The sequence below is a fragment of the Saccopteryx bilineata genome, chromosome 6 (genome assembly GCF_036850765.1).
Source record: "Saccopteryx bilineata isolate mSacBil1 chromosome 6, mSacBil1_pri_phased_curated, whole genome shotgun sequence".
Classification (NCBI taxonomy): Eukaryota; Metazoa; Chordata; class Mammalia; order Chiroptera; family Emballonuridae; genus Saccopteryx; species Saccopteryx bilineata.
The window spans coordinates 162,577,147-162,603,872 of NC_089495.1; the positions used below are offsets into that span (position 1 = coordinate 162,577,147).

The 26,726-nt window shown below is 45.8% G+C and overlaps 2 protein-coding genes and 3 non-coding genes across 6 annotated transcripts; 2 read left to right on the forward strand and 3 right to left on the reverse strand.

Annotated features, from left to right (window-relative positions):
- Positions 1-2,919: 2,919 nt before the first annotated feature.
- On the forward strand, positions 2,920-2,992 carry TRNAR-CCU (transfer RNA arginine (anticodon CCU)). The gene has a single exon. It is a non-coding gene; the product is annotated as a tRNA-Arg (tRNA).
- A 447-nt stretch (positions 2,993-3,439) lies between these two features.
- On the reverse strand, positions 3,440-3,512 carry TRNAR-CCU (transfer RNA arginine (anticodon CCU)). The gene has a single exon. It is a non-coding gene; the product is annotated as a tRNA-Arg (tRNA).
- Positions 3,513-3,885: 373 nt separating this feature from the next.
- On the reverse strand, positions 3,886-3,958 carry TRNAR-UCG (transfer RNA arginine (anticodon UCG)). Its single transcript has one exon. It is a non-coding gene; the product is annotated as a tRNA-Arg (tRNA).
- Positions 3,959-7,292: 3,334 nt separating this feature from the next.
- On the reverse strand, positions 7,293-11,613 carry ATP5PD (ATP synthase peripheral stalk subunit d). Of its 2 annotated transcripts, none has more exons than XM_066237923.1 (6): positions 11,502-11,613; positions 9,083-9,213; positions 8,725-8,821; positions 8,420-8,491; positions 7,617-7,679; positions 7,293-7,493 (listed from the first exon to the last, which is right to left on the reverse strand). In XM_066237923.1, the coding sequence occupies exons 2-6, from the start codon at positions 9,202-9,204 to the stop codon at positions 7,362-7,364; spliced, it is 486 nt and encodes a 161-aa protein (XP_066094020.1). In that variant the 5' UTR covers positions 9,205-9,213; positions 11,502-11,613; the 3' UTR covers positions 7,293-7,361. The 2 variants fall into 2 exon arrangements, with proteins under 2 accessions (XP_066094020.1, XP_066094019.1); XM_066237922.1 differs by lacking the exon at positions 11,502-11,613 and adding an exon at positions 10,944-11,082.
- KCTD2 (potassium channel tetramerization domain containing 2) lies at positions 11,123-25,824 on the forward strand. Its single transcript, XM_066237920.1, has 6 exons — positions 11,123-11,594; positions 13,167-13,275; positions 15,733-15,824; positions 20,461-20,556; positions 21,821-21,946; positions 22,713-25,824. The coding sequence occupies exons 1-6, from the start codon at positions 11,256-11,258 to the stop codon at positions 22,740-22,742; spliced, it is 792 nt and encodes a 263-aa protein (XP_066094017.1). The 5' UTR covers positions 11,123-11,255; the 3' UTR covers positions 22,743-25,824.
- The last annotated feature ends 902 nt before the right edge of the window (positions 25,825-26,726 follow it).

The following is a 26,726-nucleotide window of genomic DNA, read 5'->3' on the forward strand; positions in this document are numbered from 1 at the left end:
CCCCTGATAATTCAGCCACCTCTCTAGCCTCCCTTCAGAGACAACTGACCTCTCTAGCTCAGGTCGACCTACAAAACCAGAGGGCTTTAGATCTACTAACAGCAGAGAAGGGCGGTACTTGCCTCTTCTTACAGGAACAGTGTTGCTACTACATTAACGAGTCTGGCTTGGTCGAAGAGAATATCAACTCTCTCCAAAAACTTCTAGAATGAATCCGCAGTGGCCAGGCCGGTACTGACCCCTACTCCAAACAGTGGTGGAAAAACCCCTTGTTCTACATGCTAGCACCAACTATAGGACCAATCCTAATTCTGTGCCTAATTTTAATGCTTGTTTGCTTCTTTATCAAGTTCCTACAGGCCCGAACAGAGAAATCTCTAGGATTACCTAAAATCAAATGCTCCTACACTCCTGTGAAGCCAGTGGCCAAGGCCACCATCACAGCAGCCTGGCCCATGCAGGTTCGCATTGGATTTGGACAGATGGTAATGAAACAACAGAGCCAAAAACTGGTAGGCCATCTTCTTTAATCCTAGCTTGCAGCTGGCAGGCAAGTAAAAACACACTGGGCTCCAAAACCCACTCATTCAGTGCTCACAAAGCTACTGACTTATCCGAGTTTCCTAGAATCAAAGGTTTCTAGCTCACCAGACTTATTCACCTCTGTTTCTCATCTCCTTCCTTCTCCCTGCACAAACTTTGCACAAACTGGCTTTTCCTTCAGCACTCTGTCATCTTGGCTGCTTCTCCTGGCCTCCTCCACACGGCCTCTCTCTTCTCTTCTCTCTGCTCTCTCCTCTAATGCTAATCTCAGTAACCGAGCGAGCAAGCTCCTGGTCTGCCCCACTTTATAGTGCAGAAATCAAAATCTTTAATCCAATATACAAAATAAGGAAGTCTCTGATACAAAGTCACTTCTCTGAGGCATGATGGGATTGCACCACCCCACATCAAAAAGGTTGGGAAAGGCTTAGTCCTAAAACCAAGCCCTAGGCCAGGGGTCCCCAAACTACGGCCCGCAGGCCACATGCGGCCCCCTGAGGCCATTTATCCGGCTGCCGCTGCACTTCCAGAAGGGGCACCTCTTTCATTGGTGGTCAGTGAGAGGAGCATAGTTCCCATTGAAATACTGGTCAGTTTGTTGATTTAAATTTACTTGTTCTTTATTTTAAATATTGTATTTGTTCCTGTTTTGTTTTTTTACTTTAAAATAAGATATGTGCAGTGTGCATAGGGATTTGTTCATAGTTTTTTTTTTTTTTCTAGTCTGGCTTTCCAACGGTCTGAGGGACAGTGAACTGGCCCTCTGTGTAAAAAGTTTGGGGACCCCTGCCCTAGGCTACAAGGATCCTGCCTGCCCACAGCCCACCCCAACACACATTAATATCACCTGGGTGATGGGCTTCCATGTGGGCAGTGCCATCTTTAACAAAGTGAGCATAATATATTTTATCTGCCCAACAACTCCTATTCTCCAATACCCCAAGGAGAACTTCATGAGAGAAATATCAAATAGGTAGGGATGACAGCAGAAAGAAGCCACCCCACAGCCCAAGAAGTTCTCTACTGAATGTTCTCCAAACCCCCTTCCTTTTAAACCACACATATTCAGTCCTTCTAAAACTTACACCAACAGATTCCCTGTCTCTAAAAATCTCCACATGTACTCCCATTTGAGAGGAACCAGACCAGCACATCTTATGAGGCTCATCCAGGAGACCATGTATCACCATGTCACTCTGTCCACTCGGCACTCACAGCAAGCAATTCACAATTATTACCTCGCAAAATGTTTTTTACTTCCTCACTCAGGTTTTCGAAGACATCGCCTGGTTCAGACCTCACAGCACGGAAATTGACGACCTCCTTAACTGGATGGGGGACTTGGCTTGGCAAGGTTCTTCTTCTCTCAAGAAGAAGCAATAGTTTTCCAATTTTTTCTCCTCTTTCTCCTCATCACCCCTCACCATGTATTATAAAATTAATAACTGCCTTTCTTTTATATGTAACCACAGAGTTGAGAAATGATAGATACATGAATTTATCAAGAATTACAACTGCCCTTTTGCTGTTCGGCTTGGCTGCTTGACCCCACCCTTAATTACCGGACAATAGCCCCTGGGACAGAGGGGTTCCAGGAAGCTGGTCAATCGCCCCAAGGAGGAGTATTCAGAAAGCCGAACATCAGCACACCATTGCTCGAGGCTATCCCCAACCCTATAAAATTTTGCCTCAGTCTGTTTTTGGTGCCCTTTTTCCCGGAGAAGTTCCCCGGCAGGTCTTTCTCCTTTAATAAAGCCTGCACATCTGGTGTTCGAGTGCCGTCTCATTCTTACAGTACTACTTTTAGACTAACAGTTTTAAAGGAACAAAGTATCAGTGAAATATCTATTTAGCTTATATATTTCTTTTCTGTATGTTATACATTTGTATGTAACACATACCTTTTGTATATATACACCTATATTGCTATGAGGATGAAAGGATTTGTTCCTTCTGGTTGTCCCTTGTCCTGTGAAGGCGAAGATTTTCAGTAACACATTTCATTATTCATGGTTGAGGCTAGTCTGTTCTTGTTCACTTCCTATACGACCTTTCCCTAAAATTCCTGGATTTTCTGTCAGTTCAGTAGAGGTGAGCACAATGGCTCGAACCTTGTCCTCACCCGCCATGGTCCAGGTGTTTGGGCAGCCTCAGCCCTACTGTGCTTCTGGGGTGCGGTGGCTGGCAGTTGGTCAGCTCACCTTCCAAAGTAGCGTCTTTCCCCATCCTCGCCGTGGATAGTGAGCTCCGGAGGCCTATCCTTGCTCATCCCAGCTTGGCATTCCCGGTAAACGTGCGACCCAGTAGCTGCTTCCCTGTTAGAACTTGAGTAAGACCGCCTACTAGAAGGAGAGATAGAAACACAGCTTCCTGCAAGCCCCAGTGGCCTAATGGATAAGGCACTGGCCTCCTAAGCCAGGGATTGTGGGTTCGAGTCCCACCTGGGGTAAAGCACACGTTTTTGAAGATTACATTGCACCGCTCTTGGATCCTACTAAAGACCCCTGAGTGCAAGGGGCTCCGAAGCACATTACACAATGAACGGGAACACCTTCTCTCAACTTTTCTAGCTTCACAGGCCGCTACTAGAGAGCAGGACACGTCCTGCAGGTATAGGGTGTGTGCTGCGTGTATCCAGGACTGCGAGGGGATGAAGGGAAGCGCCGACAATGATTCGCGAAGACACCTCGATCATAAACGCGGGGGCGTTGTAGGAGGGCAGGCAGGGTTCCGGAGGTGGCGCAATGCTCAGGGCCCAGACCACGCGGGTTCCGGGGATGGCGCAATGCCCAGGGTCCAGACCACGCAGGATGCAGCCCTTGGTTGCCCTGGCACAACTAGGGTAGTCCACGCGTTCACGGAACCAAAATTTTCCATAGAGGAAAGATACAAGGACCACCCCAGGTGGGACTCGAACCCACAATCCCTGGCTTAGGAGGCCAGTGCCTTATCCATTAGGCCACTGGGGCGAGATAAAATACCGGCTCCACGTGGTCCATGGTAACACTCAAATAGCATACACATAAACTTCACTTAGCCCTTTCATGCCGGCGGCCGGACAGCGTACTCCTAGACCAGGACCTCGTACAGGTCGAGTGAAGCCAACTAGAGAAACGGAGAATACAACTGCCGAGCTGCACGAAAAGATCAAGAGCAAGACTAGTAGACCGGGAAGTGCCGGCTGAGACTTAAAGGGGCCAACCTCGAGCTCACATCCAAGAAGCTGACCGTGGTCTTTGGAAGGCAAATGTCCGCGGCCAAAGGACCGGAGGAGGGGACGCGGTACGAAACCGGGTGGAATTGCTAAGCTTCCAGTCATAAGCCGCTCGCCCAAAAGGGAATCGACCACGAAGGGACTCGAACCCTCAATCTTCTGATCCGAAGTCAGACGCCTTATCCGTTAGGCCACGCGGTCCTTAAGTAGTTATAGGTGCACCAAGCAGTCCAGGTGGATTCTCTTCGCAAGTGGTTGTGCTTGCCTAGGGCCGAAAAGAACTACAAGTGCTGGGCCACTTGGTACATTACAGACACAGCAAGGGCGGAGCCTACATGCAGCTCAGGAAGCCAACGTCAATGCTGGTGTGTCCTTGAGATCTCTAAGGAAGCATCGCTGTTGAATTGGGTAGCGACGGAGTGTGTATGGCACAGTGAATGAAATGTCTGATATCATAAGAGGGTAAAGGTTCGAGTCTATCCGGGCCTTGCTTTTATTTCCAAAGAGAGAATAATAGCGCAACTACAATCCCAAACCCTATCTTTGTTTTAGATCCACAGCCTCCCATCCCCCACCCGGTTCTGGACTGCTATTCTACTCCACTGTAGACGAGTATAGTTGATTTTGTTTCCGGCGTGACGTCATACGCAGCCGCCTGCATGTTACAATTCAAAAGGGCTATAATGTGACCTAGTTCCTAGTGTAATAGTAGTGGCTTAATGGTTACGGTGTTGACTTGCTAACCCTGAAGCTGCGAGTTCGAGAGCCATTGTGGGTAACATGACTTAGTCGGAATTTGTCTTCTATGCCCACACACTAAAAAACAAAAGCGAACTGGTACTGGTACGTTCGCGCTTTCTAATAGCATTTTCTGGGCGTGGGCGCTCCTTATTTACACAAGCTTTGTCTGCAATTGTTTCCCCCTTTTGTTTCCCCTTTTCTTTCGATCACAAGCGTTCTATTTTTTTTTTTGTATTTTTCCGAAGCTGGAAACGGGGAGAGACAGTCAGACTCCCGCATGCGCCCGACCGGGATCCACCCGGCTCGCCCACCAAGGGCGACGCTCTGCCCACCAGGAGACTATGCTCTGCCCATCCGGGGCGTCGCTCTGTTGCGACCAGAGCCACTCTAGCGCCTGAGGCAGAGGCCAAGGAGCCATCCCCAGCGACCGGGCTATCTTTGCTCCAATGGAGCCTCGGCTGTGGGAGGGGAAGAGAGAGACAAGAGAGGAAGGAGAGGGGGAAGGGTGGAGAAGCAGATGGGCGCTTCTCCTGTGTGCCCTGGTTGGGAATCGAACCCGGGACTTCTGCACGCCAGGCCGACGCTCTACCACTGAGCAAACCCTCTACCACTGAGCAAACCGGCCAGGGCCGAGTGTTCTATTTTTTTTTTTTTTTTTTTTTACAGAGGCAGAGATAGACAGGGACAGACAGACAGGAATGGAGAGAGATGAGAAGCATCAATCATTAGTTTTTCGTTGCGCGTTGCGACTTCTTAGTTGTTCATTGATTGCTTTCTCATATGTGCCTTGACCGCGGGCCTTCAGCAGACCGAGTAACCCCTCGCTGGAGCCAGCAACTGGGTCCAAGCTGGTGAGCTTTTTGCTCAAGCCAGATGAGCCCGCGCTCAAGCTGGCGACCTCGGGATCTCGAACCTGGGTCCTTCCACATCCCAGTCCGACGCTCTATCCACTGCGCCACCACCTGGTCAGGCGAGTGTTCTATTTTTTTAAAGTTTTTATTTAAAATTTTTTTTTATTTATTCATTTTTTTAGAGAGGAGAGGGAGAGACAGAGAGAGAGAGGAGACAGAGAGAGAAGGGGGGGAGGAGCTGGCAGCATCAACTCCCATATGTGCCTTGACCAGGCAAGCCCAGGGTTTCAAACTGGCGACTTCAGCATTCCAGGTTGACGCTTTATCCACTGCGCCACCACAGGTCAGGCTAAAATGTTTTATTTTTAAAAACTACATATCTGGCCAGAAATGATTTTAAGTTTTTTGTTGTTCTGATTTATTGATTTGAGAGAGAGGGAGAGACAAGAACCTAGATTTGTTCCTGTATGTGCCCTGACCTAGGATCCAACCGGCAATCTCTGTGCTTAGGAAGGAGGCTGTATCCCAGCTATTCTGCCAAAGCTGGATATGACTTTTTCTTTTTCTTTTTTTTTTACTTTTTCAAACGTTGAAGCCCATTGCTCCTGAGGACTTTCGAGGTTGAATATCTCACATTATGTGCACTTTGGGGATATTTATATTTATTCAAGGAAAAGCTGTATTGTTTGCATTTAATAAGTCCTTGATGCAAAAAAATGTAAAAACAACTGTTTCTTGTACTTTTGTAAAAGAAAACAACAAACGAACAAAACAAAGAATTAGAGAATGTTCCTCTTCCTACTCCAGGGTCATCCAAAATTCCTCCTCTCTATTCCAAATCGGTCACCAAGTCTCATGGATGCCACTTTAAGCTGCCTCCGGCTCCCAAGCCCTGCCACATAACTGCGGCATCTCCAGCCTCATTGCACTACTCAACACTGCTTTTCTTCTGGTTTCAGGGTTCAGTTCCCCCTAAAACCATCCTCCAGGCTCTGCCTCCAAAGAGCTTACATTTTAGTCAGACAGAGGAGAGTAAACAAGTTAGGTAATAAACAAGCATGATTCAAAATAGAGGATGAAGGGAAACTCTATAGTAGTCAGAGAAGGCCTCTGGGTAGAGAATAGCAAATGTATCATTGACGATTTTGTCACCTTCAAAGTTTTGTGTGTGTGTGTATGACAGAAAGAGACACACAAAGGAAAGGAGATGAGAAGCATCAATTCTTCGCTGTGGCACCTTAGTTGTTCACTGACTGCTTTCTCATATGTGCCTTGACCAGGGGCTACAGCAGAGAGACCCCTTGTTCAAGCCAGTGATCGTGGGCTTCAATCCAGTGACCCCGTGCTCAAGCTAGTGAGCCCATGCTCAAGCCAGTGGCCTCGGGGTTTCTAACCTGGTTCCTGGGCATTCCAGTCCAACGTTCTATCCACTGCGCCACCACCTGGTCATGCCAAAGGCGTTCTTTAATATCTTGGCTGATACACTACTTATTTCATAGGGTTGTTGTGAGGAAAAATATTTATCTAAAGTGATTAGAACAATTCCTGGAACATAATATGTGCTCTGTAAGTCGGGATCATCATCATTTACTAATATACTAGTTGGCCCTATTATTCAAGGTTTGTGTGATAACCTCCTACCTAGATGTGAATCCAACAGCTCACACTTCCCTTCCATCCCTAATGAATTCATATTAAGACCCTTCTAAATTCCAAGCAAAGTGCTAAGCCCTGGGAAATATAAACAGGCCAGGGTATAGTGCTGGCACTCAACAAAGAATCTTCTAGACTCTTCCAGATCTTTTTTATATTCTGGGATTAGGAGCATATCCTGATCATTAGACAACTAGACCTGCACACACCTAGAGGCTCACCATTCCATTTTAACAAAAAGCCCACTTCCAGTAAGGTTACCTCAACCACAAGGGAGCAGACACACATAGCACTGTATAATTATTTTTAATGTCCAGAGTTTATAATATGAAAGCCAGAGTTTTCTTCCAGACTCAAGTTTATAAATTCTCAATTGGCTTGTGAGGCCAGTAGGGATACTTCTTTTTGTCTAATTTGGTTTCTGGGAAGACTTCATTCAAATCCTCAATGGTCATCTGATCAAATGGAATTATGTTCTTTATCTTCTCCAACTGGAAGGAGGGAAATATGTTAAGGTAAATAGGGCTGCAGAGATGCAAGAAGGAATCCAAGGCAGGTTACTGCCACTAGGTAGAAGACAGCAAACTATCACAAAGGCCAAAGTTCATCCTTACCTCTTTCTCGTATTGCTCAATCCTGGTCTTTGAGAGAGACAAAAACTCAGCACAACTTTTCACCTTTAAAAGACAGAAATTCTCTTTTGAAACCAAGTTGAACTGTCCTGACCCAGAGACCCTCGAGGTCTGATAAGTCCCAGAAGCAAACCACTTTTGCTTTCTCACTCTCTATGGAGAACTCGTGGCTGCCGTGACTACTTGGGGGAGTTTGCTTTGGTAAGCAAACTATAGCTTTTCCTAAATGCACAAAAAAGCCTATATAGGAGAATCAGTTTACAATGGCAGGATCAGGGTTCCTCAGCAAGTTATTAATCTATGCAAACTACAAAATGCCTTTCATAGGGGCTGGTTACCAAATGGTCAGGACAAGCCACCTGACCACCTAGCCAGACTTCTCTTTGGTGGAGCCTCCTGAACTCCAACATTTGGCCTTCAGTACTTTCAAGAACATAGTTTGGTATTTGAGTACTACCCTACATAATTTTCCTACCCAACTCTAAGTATTTGTAACAGCTTTGTTGAGGTATAACTGACATATAATAAAATGCACATATTTAAAGAATACCACTTGATCAGTTTGATAGATATATCCATCTGTGAAACCATTGTCACAATCAAGAGAGAGAACAAATTGATCAGCCTGTGCCTCCCATTCCCAGGCAACTACTCAGGTTTCATTTCCTAGAGTTTTATTCTACTGCTCCTATTAGTTCACATTACTTCAATGTAGTGACTAAGAAATATGGAACCATCAGCAATTAAGGAGAATTTTAGAATAAGTTAGAGTCTCAACTACTTACATCTTCCTTTTCTTCGGCATCCACCAGGGCACTATATTTATCCTCTGGCATAGGAACCTTCAGGGCTTTAAACTACAAACACAGGCACAGTGAATTGTCATTAATGTACCTAGGAGCCCATAGAAAGGGCTCAAAGCTGCTAATCCTCAGAAGGCATATAAAAACAGTCACCATTCCAAGAGGAAATCAGTATGAATGTAGGATGTTGTAGTGAAAAAGAGTATTAGACTAGGAATTATCTACCATCCTACCACTGCTTGCCAGCCATATTACAAGACCAGTGCTTTAGTTGCCTGAAGTCTCACCTTCTTCTCAAAGTCATCTACCAAGCCGGCCTTTGCTATATTGGCCTTGTAGTAAGCCCAGTCGATAGCAGGCGGATTCTCAGGTAGAGTAGCCAACCTGCTTACATAGAAAAGCAAAAGTTAAGATTGTTCTATGACCAACAGAAAATTCACACAGTAAATTCTCTTTTCCTTATTCCCACAGCCTGAACCTCTCATCACACTTTTCTCTAGGGAAAGGATGGAAATGCAAAAAAAGACTTTTATTTGGAAAAGACATGGATTTCTTTATACTTTCCATCAGAAGAAAGTCATATGTAACTCCGTATCACTGTTAACGTTTCCACATTCAGTGGCAATTTAAGAGAAAGGTACTGACTTGGAGGTGAGAGTCTCATTCCAGGATTTCAGGGAGTTAGCAATGGCCTTCTGGTTTCGGGGTATAATCTCCCCAAATGCAACCCAGTCAATGGTTTTTAGAGCAAGTTTTCGCCCAGCCATCTTGAGATTCTGGAAAATAAAATAGGTCAGATTAAAACAGGGCTCTTGGAGGAAATCCTGTAGAGGTCGTCATAGAAATACGTGTCTTTCAGAAACAGATCAGCATCCTCTGAGTGCTTGGTGGGTATATGTATCAATTAAAGATATTAGCATTACTAAATCAGAAAAGGACAACTTAGATTTTCAAATTCAAGATGTACAACATGGCATATAAATACATTCACTCCCTTACATGCTTCTCCCTCTATCCCCCAATCCTAACTCATCCTTGCAAGCCCAGTTCTTTAGGTGTTTGGAAATATTGCTAAAGTAATATTCATGCATTGCATTACAGTTAATAATTTAAACACATTTCCACTCAACTTGTGTTTTATTCATTGTTTCTCCAGTGCACAGAACCGACACATACCAAAGTTCTCACAAGGCTTAAATAGAGCAGACTCTAGACTAGAATTTCCTCACCTGAAAAATGAGGATAACATCAGCCCTGCTTACCTCAGAAAGCTGTTCAAAGAATCAGCTGAAATTGTGCACACCAATTTGCTCTACAGTCTTATACAAACTTAAGGGGCTCTCTACTCACTATCAGATTGGTAATATACTTGAACTTATTATTTTTAATTTGAAAAATTTTCCCATTGATTTGAGAGAGAGAGGGAGAGGAAAAGAGACATCAATTCATTGTTTTACTTAGTTGCCTACTCATTGATTGCTTCTCCTACATGCCCTGACCTGGGATGGAACCCCCAACCTGTGGCGTGTGGGGCGTGTGTGTGCTTCGCTTTATCCACTGAGCCAAGGCCATGCCTGCACCTTAGTCATGTCTGTGCAGCACCAGCACATACACTGAGTTTATTAGCAACACCCTTAATAGAGGTATTCGGTACCTATATGAATGACAGAAAAAATGAAAAGGAATTACAGCCATTTCTTTTTAACCAAGAGAGACTATTGTAAAATAGTTAATTTAAACTAAATAAGATCAGTGTCAGACATTAGGAGAAAGACTGAAATGTCAAAGGTCTTTCCAGGCCACAGGGTGGATCACAAGGGAGATGGTAGTAAATCTGTCCGATGATCTTAAAAGAAACTGCCGCTTCCTTTCCTTCCCTTTCAGGGTAGCTTGTTTCTTGGAATGGAGGTGCGGGGCAGGTGCTTTTTAAAGACACCAGAGAAATAAACTTCCATAAGATCTTTCCAAGTACCAGTAGCAGGTAGACTTCAAGAACGAAGGGACTTTTGTCATTTATTTGTTGCTGAAGCCTCAGCGCCTACAACAGGTCATGCACACAGGTGGTGCTCAATGAATATCTGTCGAAGGGGTAAATGAACCCTACACTTGACAAACTGAACGGTCCACAAGCTCGAAAGCTGGAACCCACAGGAGGGACGGCCCATCAAGTTATATTGCTATCTTTAGTTAACGTTCCTCCAGCCCCCAAGCCGGACTACTGAAATCTGCTGCTACGGAGAAGGACTGGACGAGACCAGGTTTGTGGAAGCGCCTAAATCAGAGGCGACCAGGTCACAACCAGGTCCCTGCGACCTTTCGCGCCGGGGAGGGAAAAAGGGAGCGCAGAGCAAAGCCGAAACTGCTACAAATGGGAAACTCTGCCCGCAGGTCAACCGCAGGGCCAGGTATCCCTGGCAGGGTTGCGACAATGGCCGGCGCGAGGTTTGCAGGCGAAAGAGCAGAGGCACCCACTAAGAGCGGATACAACGTTCCAAACCCAACTCACCTTCACCGACCCCAGCACCCACGGTCCACAGCAGCAAGTAACGGAAGTGGGTCACCGAAATGTCTCCTCTCAACCAACCCCAAACCCAAAGAGGCGGGCCTTGCTCTACGGGCCAGCCAATAGAGATAAGGTCCATCCTGGAAGTCCCTCCTACATGGGCGGACACAGTACCTCCACCGTACGGGTGCTGGTTAGGGGCGCTCCCGTCCCTCTCCCCGGCCCCACCCCCGCCGATGGGCCGGTCCGGCTCTCCCTGCCGAGAGATGGGCCGGCCCGGAGGCGCGCGGGCAGTGGCGGCGGCAGCGGCCCAAGATGGCGGAGCTGCAATTGGACCCGGCGATGGCCGGGCTGGGAGGGGGTAGTGGGAGCGGGCTGGGTGATGGAAGCGGCCTGGGTCGCGGACCTCCCAGCCCTCGCCCTGCTGACCCCACTTCCCGCGGGCACAGCCGCCCGCCCGCCGCTGTCGCGCAGCCGCTTGAGCCGGGTCCCGGACCACCCGAGCGGGCAGGGGGCCCTGGCGCGGCCCGCTGGGTCCGGCTGAACGTGGGCGGTACCTACTTCGTGACCACCAGGCAGACCCTAGGCCGGGAGCCCAAGTCTTTCCTCTGCCGCCTCTGCTGCCAGGAAGACCCGGAGCTGGACTCGGACAAGGTGCGCCCCGCCCTCGGGCGCGCCCCCGGCCTTCGGACCCCCACCCCTCGTTCCTCCTAGGCTCTTCCCCAGTTTCCTACGAAACGCTCCTCACAGGCGGGCTCCTCGAGCCGGCAGCCCCTCCTCGACCCTTCCCTCGCCAGGCTGTCCTCAGGCGCACGCAGGGTTTCGGTCCGACCCCACCCTTTGTTTCGTTCTCAGCGACTCGCTTCCCACACTGCCCACCCGCACCCACGAGAACCCACTCCATATTCCTTCACCGTATTCCTTTTTACACCTCATCCCAGCCCCTCAGATCTGCATGAGTTTTCCCCTGGCTCCTCGTCAGCCCCTCATTGCCTGTGCCAGATACATCCAGAACTGGGTCAGGGTGAGCTAAAGCATCTTTGTAGCTTTCTCAGACTTCCTCTCAGACCCTCTGCCAAGTTGGGTGAAAGCCTGGGTTAGAGGCTGGCATGACAGCTGCAGGAAGTGCTTCTCGTGATACTACACCTCTTTCCTGTGGTCATGGTCCCTGAATTCGTATCTGGTAACCGTCACTGTTTTAGGTCCATATTTGAGATCAGATACATTCCTTGGAAAGAGGTTACCATTTCCAGTGCAAACCTAAGACCACTGGTTAATACACAGGGTGAGTGAAAACAAGAATGCTTTTGGCAGGATGTGTGGCTGCTAACCAAAGGGTTGAGAAGACCCAACATATTTAATCCACTATCAGTTTGAACTGTTGTTTGAATTTTTCTTTTAATACGTTCATCTTTTAGTTCCCAACATATCAGAATTGACCATTGTTTACACCATCTTATATCCCATATAGCATTCAGCCTGTTACCTTGAAACAGACTTGGAGTAGGGTAAATACTGGTTGATTTCATTTATTAATCTCTTAGGTCTTCTCTAATAAATCTCAGATTGATGGAAACCTGTCCTGCCCTAATCTCTTTCAGATTCCAAAACCTCTGCTTTTAAAGAAATTGTTTTTTATCTACTTTGCGTCTTCCTTTGCAGTAGAAGCCAGTTATTCTTGTTTCTTTTACTGTAAAGATGAGTAGGATTACAACTGCTCAGACCCAAGTCCTGGCAGTGCCTAGCTTCCTCTGGGCACAGAGCTGGAATGTGCGAGGTAGTTGGCAGTGCAGGCTTCCACTGGTGTTGGCCTTGAGCTCAGGAGCATTGCCAACTAAATAGAGTTTTTCTTAGAATTATAATGTGATTTGGGGGCCATAGAGAATTCAGAATGTCCATCTCAAGCAAAGATTTAAGTCATGCATGTATGGCATTTTTGTCTTTCCCTTTTTTATAACAAATATCCCACAGAAGAATGATAGTAATTGTGTCCAAGTAAATAATTTTAGAAGTTCAAGTAAACCCTTAAATGAATGACTACATCTGGAACACTTCACCTTAAATGATCTTAAAGTACAATGCATAAAGCTAGCTTTTTTGGTCAGGAGTTTGTGAAAACAAACATCTAGCAAAACTTGTCCTCTCACTAATGAATTGTGGCAGTTGAAACTCTGTCCTAACTTGGTCTGAAAGCTCCGCAGTGATACCCTTGTGTTTGGTTGGCAGGATGAGACAGGGGCCTATCTGATTGACAGGGACCCCACCTACTTTGGTCCTATCCTAAACTACCTCCGCCATGGGAAACTCATCATTACGAAGGAGTTGGCAGAAGAAGGTAAGAACAATGTTTGAACTAGGCTTTTTCAAAATTCAGGTAGAATCTTTCACAGCTTTGACTTTTGTTTGAGACTTTTATTGAGTTCATATGCGTGTGTAGCAAAGGTTTATGAAAGTGAACAGGGAGCTTCAAGTAACCCTAGTGGCGTCTGAGGGAATCTTGTTTAAGTAAGCCTCATTGGGCTCTCCTTAGTGAAAAGGAAAACAGCTCAGCTTTGCCATTCGCTTCAGGAGTTTTTTCCGAACCTGCAGAATTATCAAGATCCCTTTTTACATTTACTTACTTATGTGCTAGCGGTAAATGTGCATAACCTGAAGTAACACATCTGACACTTGGTTATTTACATTTTCAATTTTAGTTTGAAGTTGCAGCTGTAAAAAAGAATGATAAAAGCTTGGTCTCATTACTTTTAAGACAGGTCTCATGCCTTCTTGTAAAATTTTGCAGCTAACCTAATTCATTCTCCAGTCCATTGTCAGGTGCATCATCAGTGACCTCATCTAGGGCATGTGAACTGTAAGTGGGTCTAGATTCCTTTCTAAAAGGCTTGGCTGGTCTCATTGAAAGCGTTCAGTTAAAGATTGGGGCCTGTCCCTAAATCCAGGGCACCCTGATCAGGGAGTGTTAGCTCTGAGTAAGAAAGCCATAATGGCTATGCTAGTTAATTAAGCAACTGCAAAACACCTCTGTTGCAAGCAATGAAAAGAGGACTTGTTCTCTCCTTTTTTAAATGCCCTCTTTACAAAAAAAAAAAAAAAAAAAATTGAATGCATACGAAGGTAATGAGCATAGTACAGAAAATTCCAAGCCCCCACTATCTAGCCTCAACAATTGCTGACTCATGAGTAATCTTGTTTCTTGAAAAGAGGAATCATAAGCATCTTTTCTAATGTCTTTTTAAAAACTTTTATTTTAAAATAATTTAAGAGAAAAGGGCAAGTATAGTACAAATAAGTCCCTTTACCCAGGTTCACCAATTTTAACATTTTTTGTCATATTTGCATTATCATTCATTCATTCTGTCTCTCTCCTCCCTCCAGCCCTCCCACAGTTTTATTTCTGAACTATTTGAGAATAGATTCCAGATTTCACTCTTTAGTACTTCAATGTGTATTTCCCAAGAACAAGTATATTCTATTACATAACCACAGTACAGTTATCAAATTGAAGAAATTTAATGTTGATAAATACTTTTACTTGCAGCTTATGATTCCATTATGTCAACCGTTCCAATAATGGCCTTTATAGTACATTTTTTTCTGTGGTACAGGATCACACATCCCACTTGGTTGCCCTGTCTAAGGCTTTTGATTTCTGTAGCACGGGATTCTTTCCATGATTGTCTGTTATATTGTTCAAATAATAAGCATTCTATTAAATTTGGTCCGTGTGTATTTGTGCACACAACTCATCTCTATCGTCTTTAGAACAAATTGCAAGCTCGGGTAAAAATTGCAGCCTGGGGAGTTGTCCAATGTGACTAGTTCCAGTACTAAGTGACATATGGGAAAGGTTCCCTGCCTTTAATGGGAAGGTACAGGGAGAGTCGGGGAAGGTGGCAGGTGGGAAATTAAGGGTGACTCAGTTACATTAAGGAAAAGATAATGGGTACACCCTAAACAGCAAAGAAACATTTCTCAGGCCAAGAGAGAGAGACTAGATTTGCATTTGAATAATGCAGTTCTTAGGCCCTGGCTGGTTGGCTCAGTGGTAGAGCATCGGCCTGGCATGTGGAAGTCCCAGGTTTGATTCCTGGCCAGGGCCCACAGAAGAAGTGTCCATCTGCTTCTCCACCCCTCCCCCTCTCCTTTCTCTCTATCTCCCTCTTCAACTCCCGCAGCCAAGGCTCCATTGGAGCAAAGTTGCCCTGGGCACTGAGGACGGCTCCATAGCCTCCGCCTCAGGCACTAGAATGGCTCCAGTGGCAACAGAGCAAGGCCCTAGATGGGCAGAGCATCGCCCCCTAGTGGGCATGCTGGGTGGATCCTAGTTGGGCACATGCAGGATTCTGTCTGACTGCGTCCCTGCTTCTAACTTAAGAAAAATACAAAAAGAAAAATGCAGTTCTTGCCTGATCAGGCAATGGCACAATGGATAGAGCGTTGGACTGGGATGCAGAGGACCCAAGTTTGAGACCCCAAGGTCTCAGGCTTGAGTGCGGGCTCATAAACATGACCCCAATGTCGCTGGCTTGAGCCCAAGGTTGCTTCTGGCTTAAGCAAGAGGTCATTCACTCTGGTGTAGCTCCCCTGCCCCCATCAGGACACATATGAGAGAGCCATTGATGAACAACTAAGGTGCCTTAGCGAAGAGTTGATGCTTCTTATCTCTCCTTTCCTGCCTGTCTGTCTCTCTGTCACCAACCCCCCCCCCCCCCCCCCGTTTTTAGCAAGCCTTTTTTGCTGTTCTCTGGGGAATTGACACACATTAACTATAGTTTGATCTTTGTTCTAGGTGTGCTGGAAGAGGCGGAGTTTTACAACATCGCTTCTCTTGTGAGGCTGGTTAAGGAAAGGATACGGGACAACGAGAACAGAACTTCTCAAGTAATGGGTTTGGAGCTTTTATGGGAAACATCTCAAGTGGCTCTATGTCCATGTGTCTGGGTGTGATTAGGAAAGGATGATTTGCCTTTGGAGCCAGAGGTCTGTATGGAAACACTGTCCATCTGCCAGGCAGACATCATGTACTCCACCAGACTTGTTCAGGTTGAAAGAGAAGAAGAAATAACAAAGAAAACAAAACAGCCTCATGTCCCTTTAGAAGAATGAGGAGGGTGTGTCTGTCTACTCACCATATGGCAGTGGGAGGAGCCCAGGGCACTTTAAGTCCCAAACCTGTTTTCGCAGGTAGAGCATCTGTCTCCCTCAACGTAAAGACCAGGCAAGGTCTTGCTTGCACCTGTTGGCCTTGAATGTGTGACCATATCACATCTGGCTCCGACCAGCCACTTGAAACCAATCTCATGGTATAGACTTTAGATGTTGCTTGTGAATTGTACTTCTGCGAAAATAATATTAAGCTTTTCTTTTTATTATGAAAACTAGATTTTGATAGTCAATAGATACAGTGACAAAAATAAAACACAAAACTTACCACCTAGTTTGAGAAGGGAAGACCATAGGGCATACTTAATTTCACATCACGTCGCCTGTCCATCAAGTGTCTTTTAAGTGGCCACAATAACTTCTATTAGGTCCTTGGGATTCCGTGACTACTAGAAATTCTGTGCCCTCAAGAAGCTCAAAGCCTGGCAGGAAAAGCAGACACTCCCTTTCATGTACTTAGGCTTTGTTTTAAGTACAACTACAGTAAGAGAGCAGGGTCAGATTCCACTGTGAACATCTGTTTAGTACTGTGATGTGCCTCTTACCTCATCAGATTCTGGTGGTGGAGGCATTCTTGAGATATAATCTATTGCAATGAAAAATTTTCCTGTGATTTTCTTTTCCAAAGTAAAAAATAGTTCTTTGCTTTTTTCTGTGTTAGACTTCATTTATTAAGGTTTCCTGGTTCTGAATGGATTATCTTGTTGAATAACTGACACCTGTGATAAAAAATGAACTCTCTTGTCACTTAATTTCCAGAAGTTTGCAAAGGTGGAAAGAAGGGTTTATTCATTTAGTTCTCTTTCATCTGGCCAAGAGCTGAAAGGCTCCTTTAATGTTCAAATATGAGTCTCTAGTTGGTTTGCAGATTACCGATGAAATAGGATCTGGTGTTGCTAAGTTTTTTGCCACCTTGTGTTATATTTGCATTGCATCTTTCCCTATTGTAGAGATTTAAGAGCTTGGACATCCTGAAAATCTAGCCTTGTCGTCAATTTTCCATATTCTGAAAAAAGCTTTTGATTTTTTAGTATAAATTTTGATGGTAACATGAATTGTGTACTTGAAACCATTCAAATCATAGTACCTATAAATTGTAGTTCTTTGCCACTGTCTAATTCCTTGAGGGCATTGTAAGATATGGTGGGGGTTTTTTAAGGTGAGAGGTGCTCCCTGACTGGCTCCAGTAACCCCACTAGTGCCTGAGTCCAAGGAGCTCCAATGGAGTTATCCTCAGTGCCCAGAACCACGCTCCAACCATTCGAGCCACTAATTGCAGGAGGGGAAAAGGGAGCAAGGGGTGAGGGAGGAGAAGAAGCAGACGGTCGCTTCTCATGTGTGCCCTGACCCAGAATCAAACCCATGATATCCATATGCCAGGCCAATGCTCTATCCACTGAGCTACCAGCCAGGACTAGATTTCAATTTGATGACAGCAGTTACGTTAATTAGTTCTAGATTCTGAAGGTTTGAGGATTTATACCCAATCAGAAGCTTTTTTATTCTAGGAATATTAACACCTTTGGAAGGTAAATGATCTTTCCATCTGTGAAATGATTTGATGTTATTCAAAGACACCCTTTTTTGTTTTTGTCGCACATGGCTTCTCAGGTGAAGCTGGCTGTGTGTGGATTTCTGTGGCTGTCCCTTGAAACAGGTTATCTCCTTTAACTTGTTTGTGTTAAAATATCCACATGGCAGATATTTAGGCGAAGCCCAAGGTGTGGGGTCCTCCCCCCGTGACCTCTCCTCTCTTTCAGTGGCTGCTATCGTTCTACTACTTTGTTGTCTCCAATAGTATTTTTTGCTAGGTGACTAATTTTGGTGTATTTGAGAATACCAGTGATTTACTTTGGAAGAGAAAAATTGAAAAAAAACAATACAGATGTCTTGACTATTTGACAGTTGTGGCTAGTATCATAGATCTTTTGTGATATAAAGCACCTGGTTATTTCCAAAGGGTGTAGTTAGAACAGGGGTCGGGAACCTATGGCTCGCGAGCCAGATGTGGCTCTTGATGGCTGCATCTGGCTTGCAGACAAATCTTTAATAAAAAAATAATAACAAAAATATAAAACATTCTCATGTATTACAATCCATTCATTTCCTACCGCTCATGTTCATGGTTGCGGGTGGCTGGAGCCAATCACAGCTGTCCTCCGAGACAACACCGAATTTTTATTGGATAATGCATAACGTACACGGGTTGTTGTATGGCCCTCACAGAATTATTTTAAAATATGTGGCGTTCATGGCTCTCTCAGCCAAAAAGGTTCCCGACCCCTGAGTTAGAACCATGTGTAGGTTGAAATCTTTAGATTTGTCGTATATTTTATATGGAAGAAAAAAGTTATTTTTAATTTTAGTATCTCAGTTAATGATAGCCACACCTCATCTAGAAAGAGAAAGCATAGAAGAAAGAATACAGTGTAGTCAGGCCGATCTAGGTTCAAGTCTTAGCTCTGCCTCCAATCCACATAATCGCTGTACATCAGGGACAGGAGGCTGCATTCTGACACCAGGGTCTCATGTGTGGCAGGGACCCGAGACCTGCCTTCCAGGACTGCAGTGAAGACGGGAGCGGGGAGTAACGCTTTGGGCATGTAGCACAACAGAATCTAGCTGCTTTTGTTTATCCGCATTTCCCAAGTAGTGAGTTGTTCCAAAACTAATTTTCCAGCTAACTGGAAGCCCACTCATCCTTTTGAGAAAGTACTAAATAAGTTTTTGTGATTCTTAATGAAACAGTCCACATTTTCTTAAAATTGTGATTGAACATAACTGATCCCTTTGAGCATCGTTGTTATGAAGCTCAGTTGCTGTCTGTGCTCCAGCAAATGCCTGGTGCCCTCCAGGGTGGGCAGTGCATGTGCAGCTGTCGGCCCCAACCTTGAATGGTCCCAGAGTGTTAAACTCTGAGGCTCTGTCCTGTGAAGAGACAATTTCATCTGGAGGGCACACCTCCCTGTAGCAACCCTTGCTTCCCATAATGTTGGCTTCTAACCCCACTTGCATCCCTCCACGTTGTAAGTATGAGGGTTCTGAGTTCCATGTAGGGCCTTAGTGCTGCAACTCTAGGGCAGCCACTCCGCCTTTGGGCTTCTGGTTCTGACTTGTGTTCTACAATAGATGGTGGAGTCTGGCTAGTAAATAGCTTCTCTTGGAATTCCTGACACCAACCGGGTGTCCAAATGTTCTGTCCTATCCTGATGTGAACTACCTGGCAATGTAGTAACTATCTCCATAGGTTTACTGTCTCACAAAACTGCCCTCACTAAAGACCCCAGTTCTATCCAAGTCCCGGGTTCCCAAGCTACCTGTACTTCTAAGCTGACTACAAATTCAGGGGTTCCCATGAAGCCCCCATTCAGGTTTGATAATTTGCTAGGATAACTCAGAACTCAGGAAGATGTTGTACATTCTATTATAATTTACTAGAAGGACACAAATGAATAGCCAGAGGAAGATAGACATAAGGCTGGGCCCTGAAGGGTCCTGGGCAAGGAGGGTCCCCAAGTAGTCAGGGTGCGCCATCCGCCAGCACATGGATGCGTTTACCAACTTGGAAGCTCCCTGAACTCTGTTGTGTAGGGGTTTTAAAGGATGTTTTGTTCCATAGTCTTGATTGTTCAAACCATTGGTTATTGGTTATTGAAAGCAATCGCCAGCCCCTGCCCCCTCCCAGGTCAAGAGGTGGGACTGAAGTTCTAACCCTCTCATCAAGCTTGGTCTCTCTGGTGTCATTAGCGTACAAAAGACACTTATTACTCAGGAGATTCCAAAGGTTTTAGAAACTCTGTGCCAGCCACCGGGGACAAACACCAAATGTTTATTTTGTATTATACCACATGTCTATAGCAGGAACATCACCATTTAACACACACTTTCACTTTCAGTACTATCTGCGGAGGGTAAAGATAGCTCGAACATCTGTGATGGGATTCCTATTTAATCTTTTATTCCTATAATAAGGGGTCACTCTCAATAAACCAAAATGTAACCTACATTTTCAGCACATATGTCAGATATGACAGCTTAAGAAGAAAATGTGGCTTTCTTGTCCAAAGTAATTTTACTCTATTTTCTATTTAGGAAAAGAGACGAAAGCTAAGGATATAATTTGTCCCTCTGCACTTCAGAATTCTTTTCCCCACTGATTCATATCCTTTGACCCTTTCTTTCCTTGGATAAGTTTTTATTGAAAACTACAGTGCTACTTGTAAAAGGGGATAGAGAATGGCTACCAGAAACAAAATTACAAGTGAAAGTGTTGATTCTTTTAGCCTCAGTGAGGTTGCTGCAAACTGTTGTGTCCTTGGCACTGTTCTTCAAAGTCTTTCCGTGGTTGTCACAGGGCCCTGTGAAGCACGTGTACAGAGTCCTGCAGTGCCAAGAGGAAGAGTTGACGCAGATGGTCTCCACTATGTCTGATGGTTGGAAATTCGAACAGGTGTGTTTCTTCAGTAATAGCAACCCCAGGTTTGGTCCTCGCCCCTCAGGCTGTGAAGTTCTGTTCTTTTAGCTTTGTGCTTATGACTGAGGTATCAAAACAAAGCCAGAGAGGTAGAATTTTACTGTTTTCTTCCAATAGGTGGCAGAATTGGTTATTAGTTCATCTATTGTTCTCAAAACATGGTGGGGGCTGAGCTTGAATAAAATGAATATATTTTAATTTTATATGGATCATGCCTATTTTTATGTAGAGTTTAAGAGGTCAGCTGAACTGTCATCATAAACTTAACTTCTCAAAAGTTACCTTTTGTGACTCTGTTTTTAGAACCAATATTGGATTACTCCTCCCACTTACCTCCCACTGTAGAATCAGTTCTGCTCATGTGTCCAAGCCCTTGTTAGGTATGAGTTGCAAAATGTTGCCAGACTCCCACTCCGGAAGTATTTTCCCTAACTAAAGTCTTAAGCAAAGGATATTATAAAAACTCATTTAAAGTATTCTTTGTGAAACCAGTGAGTAATTTTTGTCTTATTTTCCTCATCTTATTAATGTCCTGTGGGAAGACAAAGCCTGCTCCGAGGGGCTGCATTATGCGGATGAGGAAGTTAAGGCACAAAGTAGCTGAGGTTCCCACAGCCCAGCCCCACAGCAAGTCAGCCGTGGTCCCTGATGGGGGGCCCCGGGGCTTGTCGGGATGCCCCCACCCACCCTGGGGTTCATCTTCACCTGCGTGTGTAGTTACTGTTTAGAATTAAAGCCTGAATTCAGTTCTCCAAAAAGGTTAAAACGACCAGTGGCAGGCATATGGCTTATGGTAGCTCTTCAGTGGTTTGTCTAGTACTTTCCAGAGCCTTCCGAGTGACAGGCTTCCATCCGAGACTTCTGCTTACAGATGAGCCAGCTCTGTATAGGTATTTTGGCTGAAGCCAGTGTCCATTTTGATTCACAGAAACATTCTCTTTCACCTCCATGTTTGCTAGAAGGAATGTGGTCTGTTAATCCTAGCTGCTGCCTTTGGGTTGTTCCAGCTGCTTGGGCAAGGGACAGTGGCAGAACTCATACTTTTTTCTTTAGGGAATCCTCTCCAATGACACCCTGATGAGTAACCAAGGTCTGGTTGTTCCCTGGCCCTTCACAGTCCCAGACCACTCTTCGTCCAGTGAGGAGCAGTACTGCAGAGTGCACTCAAGGGAGGACTTGGCTTACGTGGCTCTTAGTGTTTTCAGGTCACTGTGTGCTCACCATGGTCTTGTTTTACCAGCTAATCAGCATTGGATCTTCCTATAATTATGGAAATGAGGATCAGGCAGAATTCCTCTGTGTTGTCTCCAGAGAACTAAATAATTCTACCAATGGCATTGTCATAGAGCCAAGTGAAAAGGCAAAGGTAAGTTGCTTTACCAGAATTTTGTCTCTGATGCACTTGCTCTTGGTCCCTCCATGGGCTATGCCTGATTTCTTCCCGTCTGGTCTTTGACTGTTGTAATTCAAATAAAAAATATACGGAGCAAAAAAAAAAAAATAAAAATAAATATATATATATATATATATATATATATATATATATATATATATATATATATATAGCAGTGAGAGGGGTTTAGTTAGGAAATACGGTCTAAATAGGGCAGATTTTTCCCAGCCTCTGTCAAACCAGTGAAAAAGAAAAGCCTTTTGCCACTAATTACTCCAAAGTCAGAATTCTAAAACTCAAAATTGGAAAGTATTTTGCTTTTATTTTATGAAACTGGGTTTTTTTTCCCTGCCTCAAGAGAAAAGGTATTTGGTTACCTTTGTAACTTCTTAAGTTACTAGAAAACTGTTATACATGGTTATCTTTTCCCTCCAGCCCCCCCCCCCCCCCCCGCCCACACACACTTACACTTATAAATTGTGGTGTGCCTAAACCATTTCCTTGAAATGGCCCAACTGTGTCCTGCTAGTGTCTTTATAACCACAGTGCTTAGGGGAGGGGAGGCTCCAGTCCTGCCTTGCATCCTGGGTAACAAAGATTGTTGTGCTGCTGACCAGGGTCCAGTGGAAAGCTGTGGGTCTCCTTCTTTTCCCTCAGCAGTCTACTTAGCAAGCTCAGCCTAAAAGCAGTCTTCATCCAGAGTCCAAGTCTCAGCTCTCTCCCCATCTTCCACTTCCAGATTCTTCAGGAGAGAGGATCTCGGATGTAAACTCTAGAATCCTAACCATCAGGAGAGCAACCCGGCAGAGCACCTCTGTGAAGTTCAATCCTGCTCCTGTACAGTTACCGAGCTACTGCAAAGCAAAGCTGAGCCTGCCTCCCCTCCCCACCATGTGGAGAGTGTTCTGGTCAAACCAAAGGGACTCCACGCCACCCACAGGAACCTGAAGACAGATGCAATGTCCAGCTGCAGATACCTCTTGAGAAACCTGCTTTTGTTTTCTTGGCCAGTGTTAAAACAGATCTTTACAGCTGCATCTGGGCTGGGTTCCCAGTTGAACTCTTATGGGGACCTGGGGATGGGAGAGGGAGGCCTGCCCCTGTACACACCTGTCCTTCAAGGAGGCTGGAGCAAATGAAAGAGGATAGTCCCTAAGCATGGTGGATGTTGGCAGCCAGCCACTCTGTAACACTCATTCCCTTCCTTCTGTGCACCCCATAGTAATGTAGCAGATGCAAACCATTCTAGCTTCCATTTGTCAAACTGAATTGCAGTTTTGGATAAAGGGTAGAGTAGCCAGAGTACCTCACATTCCTACAAACTAAGCCTCTGAGGAAGGAGAGGATGGACATCCTTGCTTGTGGTTGGAGGTCGGGGATTGCTGCTCAGGGCTTCGAGCATTCAGCTTTGCCTCATTTGTGTACAGCAGCCTGGACCCTCTGAGTGGCTTGCTGTCTTCCCAGAAAGAGGTTTGAGGCAGGTGGCATTCTGTATTGAATCAGACAGACAGACAGACAGATAGGAGCTTTAGGTAGTTGGTATGACTGCTTCAGCCGTTTCTTACCCTCCTTTGCCTATCTTTTTCCCTGACTTTTTAAACTGGATTGAAGGGACTTGGGACCTTCTGACGGCTTGGGGTGAGGACGACAGTTTCTTTCAGAGTTGCCAAATGTGTTATGTTGTAGTATCCAAAAGTGTTATTTCTGTGATTGTCTCTTGGAAATGCCTTGACTGAACGTGTGATATCTGTGTGTCTCTTGGTTTCTAACCTTGGCAGTCCTGCCCCGCAGCCGTGTCAGTGACCACACTTTCCCCTCTAGTTAGTGTGTGTGCGCTTGCTGGGAGGCCTAAGGACTCCCTGCATCCCCGACCCCATCCCACCATCACTTATTTCCAGGAAGTGCCATATCCTCAGTGATCACTGGGGGGCGAAGCTGTGATCACGAGCTTGTACCTGGACCTCTCTCTGAGCTTCTGAGTCTTGGAAAGCAGTCATGGAATGCATAGGGCCAGAGAATCTGTTTTTCCTCATGATGATTGTCATTCCATGATGACAGTGTGGCTGGCAAATGGCCAGAGAAGGGGCAGGTGCCTTGGGGGCGCTTCATATGTAAAAGCCACCTCAATCAGTCACTCCTAGTTCCCCCAAAGCTCAGTTTCTCTCTACTCCACAACTCAACTGCTTGCTGGTGGGTCTGCAGTTACAGTTTTTGGAAATGAATATAGACTGTGCCAAATGTTTTTTGGGCCTGTGACCTGCCCATGCCCAGGATTCTCGCTTCAACCTTATTTCTCTGTGTAAGTTAGGGTAGAGACATGTTCAGGGGTGTCTGCTGATACACATGTCTGCACACCCGTCTGCGTGTGCCCGTGGGCACCTCACAAGTCTGACACATGCCTAGGATGTTTACAGCTATAAAATGTTGGAGGAACTTCTGCCTACAATAAAAGCAGTCACCTTTCTAAAAAGATTGCAGGCATCCATCCTGTCATCCCTTCAGGGGCTGGAAAAATCTACTCTAACCAGAAGACGACAGAGGACTGAAAGGTGCTCTTTGGCCAGTTCGAATAAGTGATGTCAGACTGAAAGGAGGAGGAGCCCGCTCAGACGTGCTTTCCTGGGGCATGCCTGATACCAGCTTCCCCTCCAAGCCAGCGAGGAGTGAGGAGGTCTGGAAGCAGACAAGGGCAGGCCCCTCCGGAATTCACTTTCTGCTTTCTAAATTCCGCAGCGGGCCGTGGAAGAGACTGCTGAACCCCTGGCTCAGTGCTCCGAGAGGCGGGCACGGTGATATTTCTCATCTCTGAGAGGGCTGGCTTTCACCAAGTTTCCCTCCTCATGGCAACCCAGTGACAATTTAAATAGTTTCAGTGCTCCAGAAATCTCAAAATGATTTGTTTATTAATATTTCTGGGAAAGTATTTTACCCTACCCCTTTATGAACCAAGTGGGTGTTTTTCTTGTAAGCCTTCTCCCTGGGCGAGTCTGGCTAATAACTTCAGAGAAAGGTCTGACCATTGGAATGGGGGTGTCACATGACCAGTGACCCATACTCCAGCTGCCCAGTGTTGCCAAGTGGGGAATGTCTTCCTGCTTCACTCTGTCCAGGTCTGAGGCCACAGGCCATGCAGGCTAGGCCCAGGGAGCAGCCTGACTTCTGTCTTTTCCTCAGAACCTGCTCTTGACGCTTGACCATGAGGTGGGGCCCAACCCCCTCTAGAGTGACTTTGATCCGGCACATTTTTAACTGATCTCAGGGGGTCAAGGAGAGAAGGACAGAGATGCTGAGGGAGTGGTAACACCAGGACTCCTTACGGTTTATGTTGGGGGGCAGCCAGGGCCCTGGAGAAAGGAGGAGCTGGGGAGTGTCCAGCAAGGTGGCACAAGGCAGGTCTAGGTGCTCATCATGGCCTGAGTACAGTGCACATTTGCTTTGGGTACTTCGGGTCTTCCAGGGACAGCTGAGAATAGAGGGAAGAGATGCTGGAGGTCAGAGAGCAGGGAGAGGCTTCAGAGTGCTAGGGAGCTGGGTGTCTGGGTGGATCTGGTGGGCGACAGCCACAAGATTGAACTGGAACTGGTTTTTCCAGGTGGGAGGAGGCAAACAGGGTGTGCAAAGGAGTGACTATAAGGGGGAGTCAGAATCTGACAGTTGGGAGGGAAAGTGAGGACTTGGGAGGCTGTAAGAATATCAGTGGGATGGCGGAGCAAACGTGGACAAGCAGGGGAACCTTCCACCATGATTCAAGAACAAGCGGCAACAAATGGCTCATCCCCTTTGGGCTTGGCTCAGGGTCCCGCAGATAAACCACACTTGATTACCATGTAATAAAGTATTTATACAGACTCTCACATTCCTCTTCATTTCTAGCACTGCGGTAGAACTGGAGTAGCTGGTATTTGCCTTTGTGTCTTGTCTTTGCCTCTGACCTCGCTTCCTCTCCCAGCACTCCCGGTGCTGGCTGCTCCGCGGCCCGTTCTTACTGCCTGAGCTGCTGGCTGACGGGACTGGTGAGCGCTGTTCATCGGGGCAGCTATGACCTTTCTGTTGTTCCTTTGTCTATAGCAGCCCAAGTTATTTTTCCCCCATGGTGATTTCTTTAAAAACACAGATCATATCACACTCTTACTTCGAATGGCTTTAAATTAGAATTAAATCCAAACTAATGACCTTGATGGGACCTACCTACCTGCCCCTGAGTTCACACCAGCCTCAATGACTGCTCAGTGGCCTTCCACGTGCCATGCTTCGTCTCGCGTGAGGACGTTTGCCTGCACTGCTGTGTGCGGAATGCACCTCCTCGAGGTTCTGGCCTGTCCCCCAGCACACGTGGAGGTATGTGGGTGCCCTTTTACAGCTGTCCCAGTGATGGGGTGCTGTTGGCATTTAGCACTACAGTGCACAGGACAATCCCACAGCATTCTCTCTTCTAAAATGCCAACCTGGCCCCTGCTGGGGGACACAGACCTTCCCATGGCTGGGTCATTAGGCATCTGCTCCCATGCCATACCGACTGTCCTCATCAGATTCCAGTTGTCACCATTTTCTTTTCTTGAGAGTACTTCTTACAACCTGAAGTCATTTATCTTGTCATTATCTCTGCCCCACAATGTCAGGTCCTTGAGGGCTTATCTCAGGGTCTATCTGCAACAATGCCTTAATATACAGTGTGTCCGTCAAGTCATGGTGCACTTTTGACTGGTCACAAGAAAGCAACAAAAGACAATAGAAATGTGAAATCAAATAAAAG

What these genes read in the sequence shown, in the direction of transcription:
- KCTD2 (XM_066237920.1), top strand. Translation starts at nt 11,256, where the DNA reads ATGGCGGAGCTGCAATTGGACCCGGCGATGGCCGGGCTGGGAGGGGGT. An exon ending in CGGAGCTGGACTCGGACAAG is followed by an intron (nt 11,595 to 13,166) that starts GTGCGCCCCGCC and finishes TTTGGTTGGCAG; the next exon opens with GATGAGACAGGGGCCTATCT. An exon ending in ATGGTTGGAAATTCGAACAG is followed by an intron (nt 20,557 to 21,820) that starts GTGTGTTTCTTC and finishes TTGTTTTACCAG; the next exon opens with CTAATCAGCATTGGATCTTC.
- ATP5PD (XM_066237923.1), bottom strand. Translation starts at nt 9,204, where the DNA reads ATGGCTGGGCGAAAACTTGCTCTAAAAACCATTGACTGGGTTGCATTT. An exon ending in AATGAGACTCTCACCTCCAA is followed by an intron (nt 8,822 to 9,082) that starts GTCAGTACCTTT and finishes CTATGTAAGCAG; the next exon opens with GTTGGCTACTCTACCTGAGA. An exon ending in ATGCCGAAGAAAAGGAAGAT is followed by an intron (nt 7,680 to 8,419) that starts GTAAGTAGTTGA and finishes TGTCTTTTAAAG; the next exon opens with GTGAAAAGTTGTGCTGAGTT.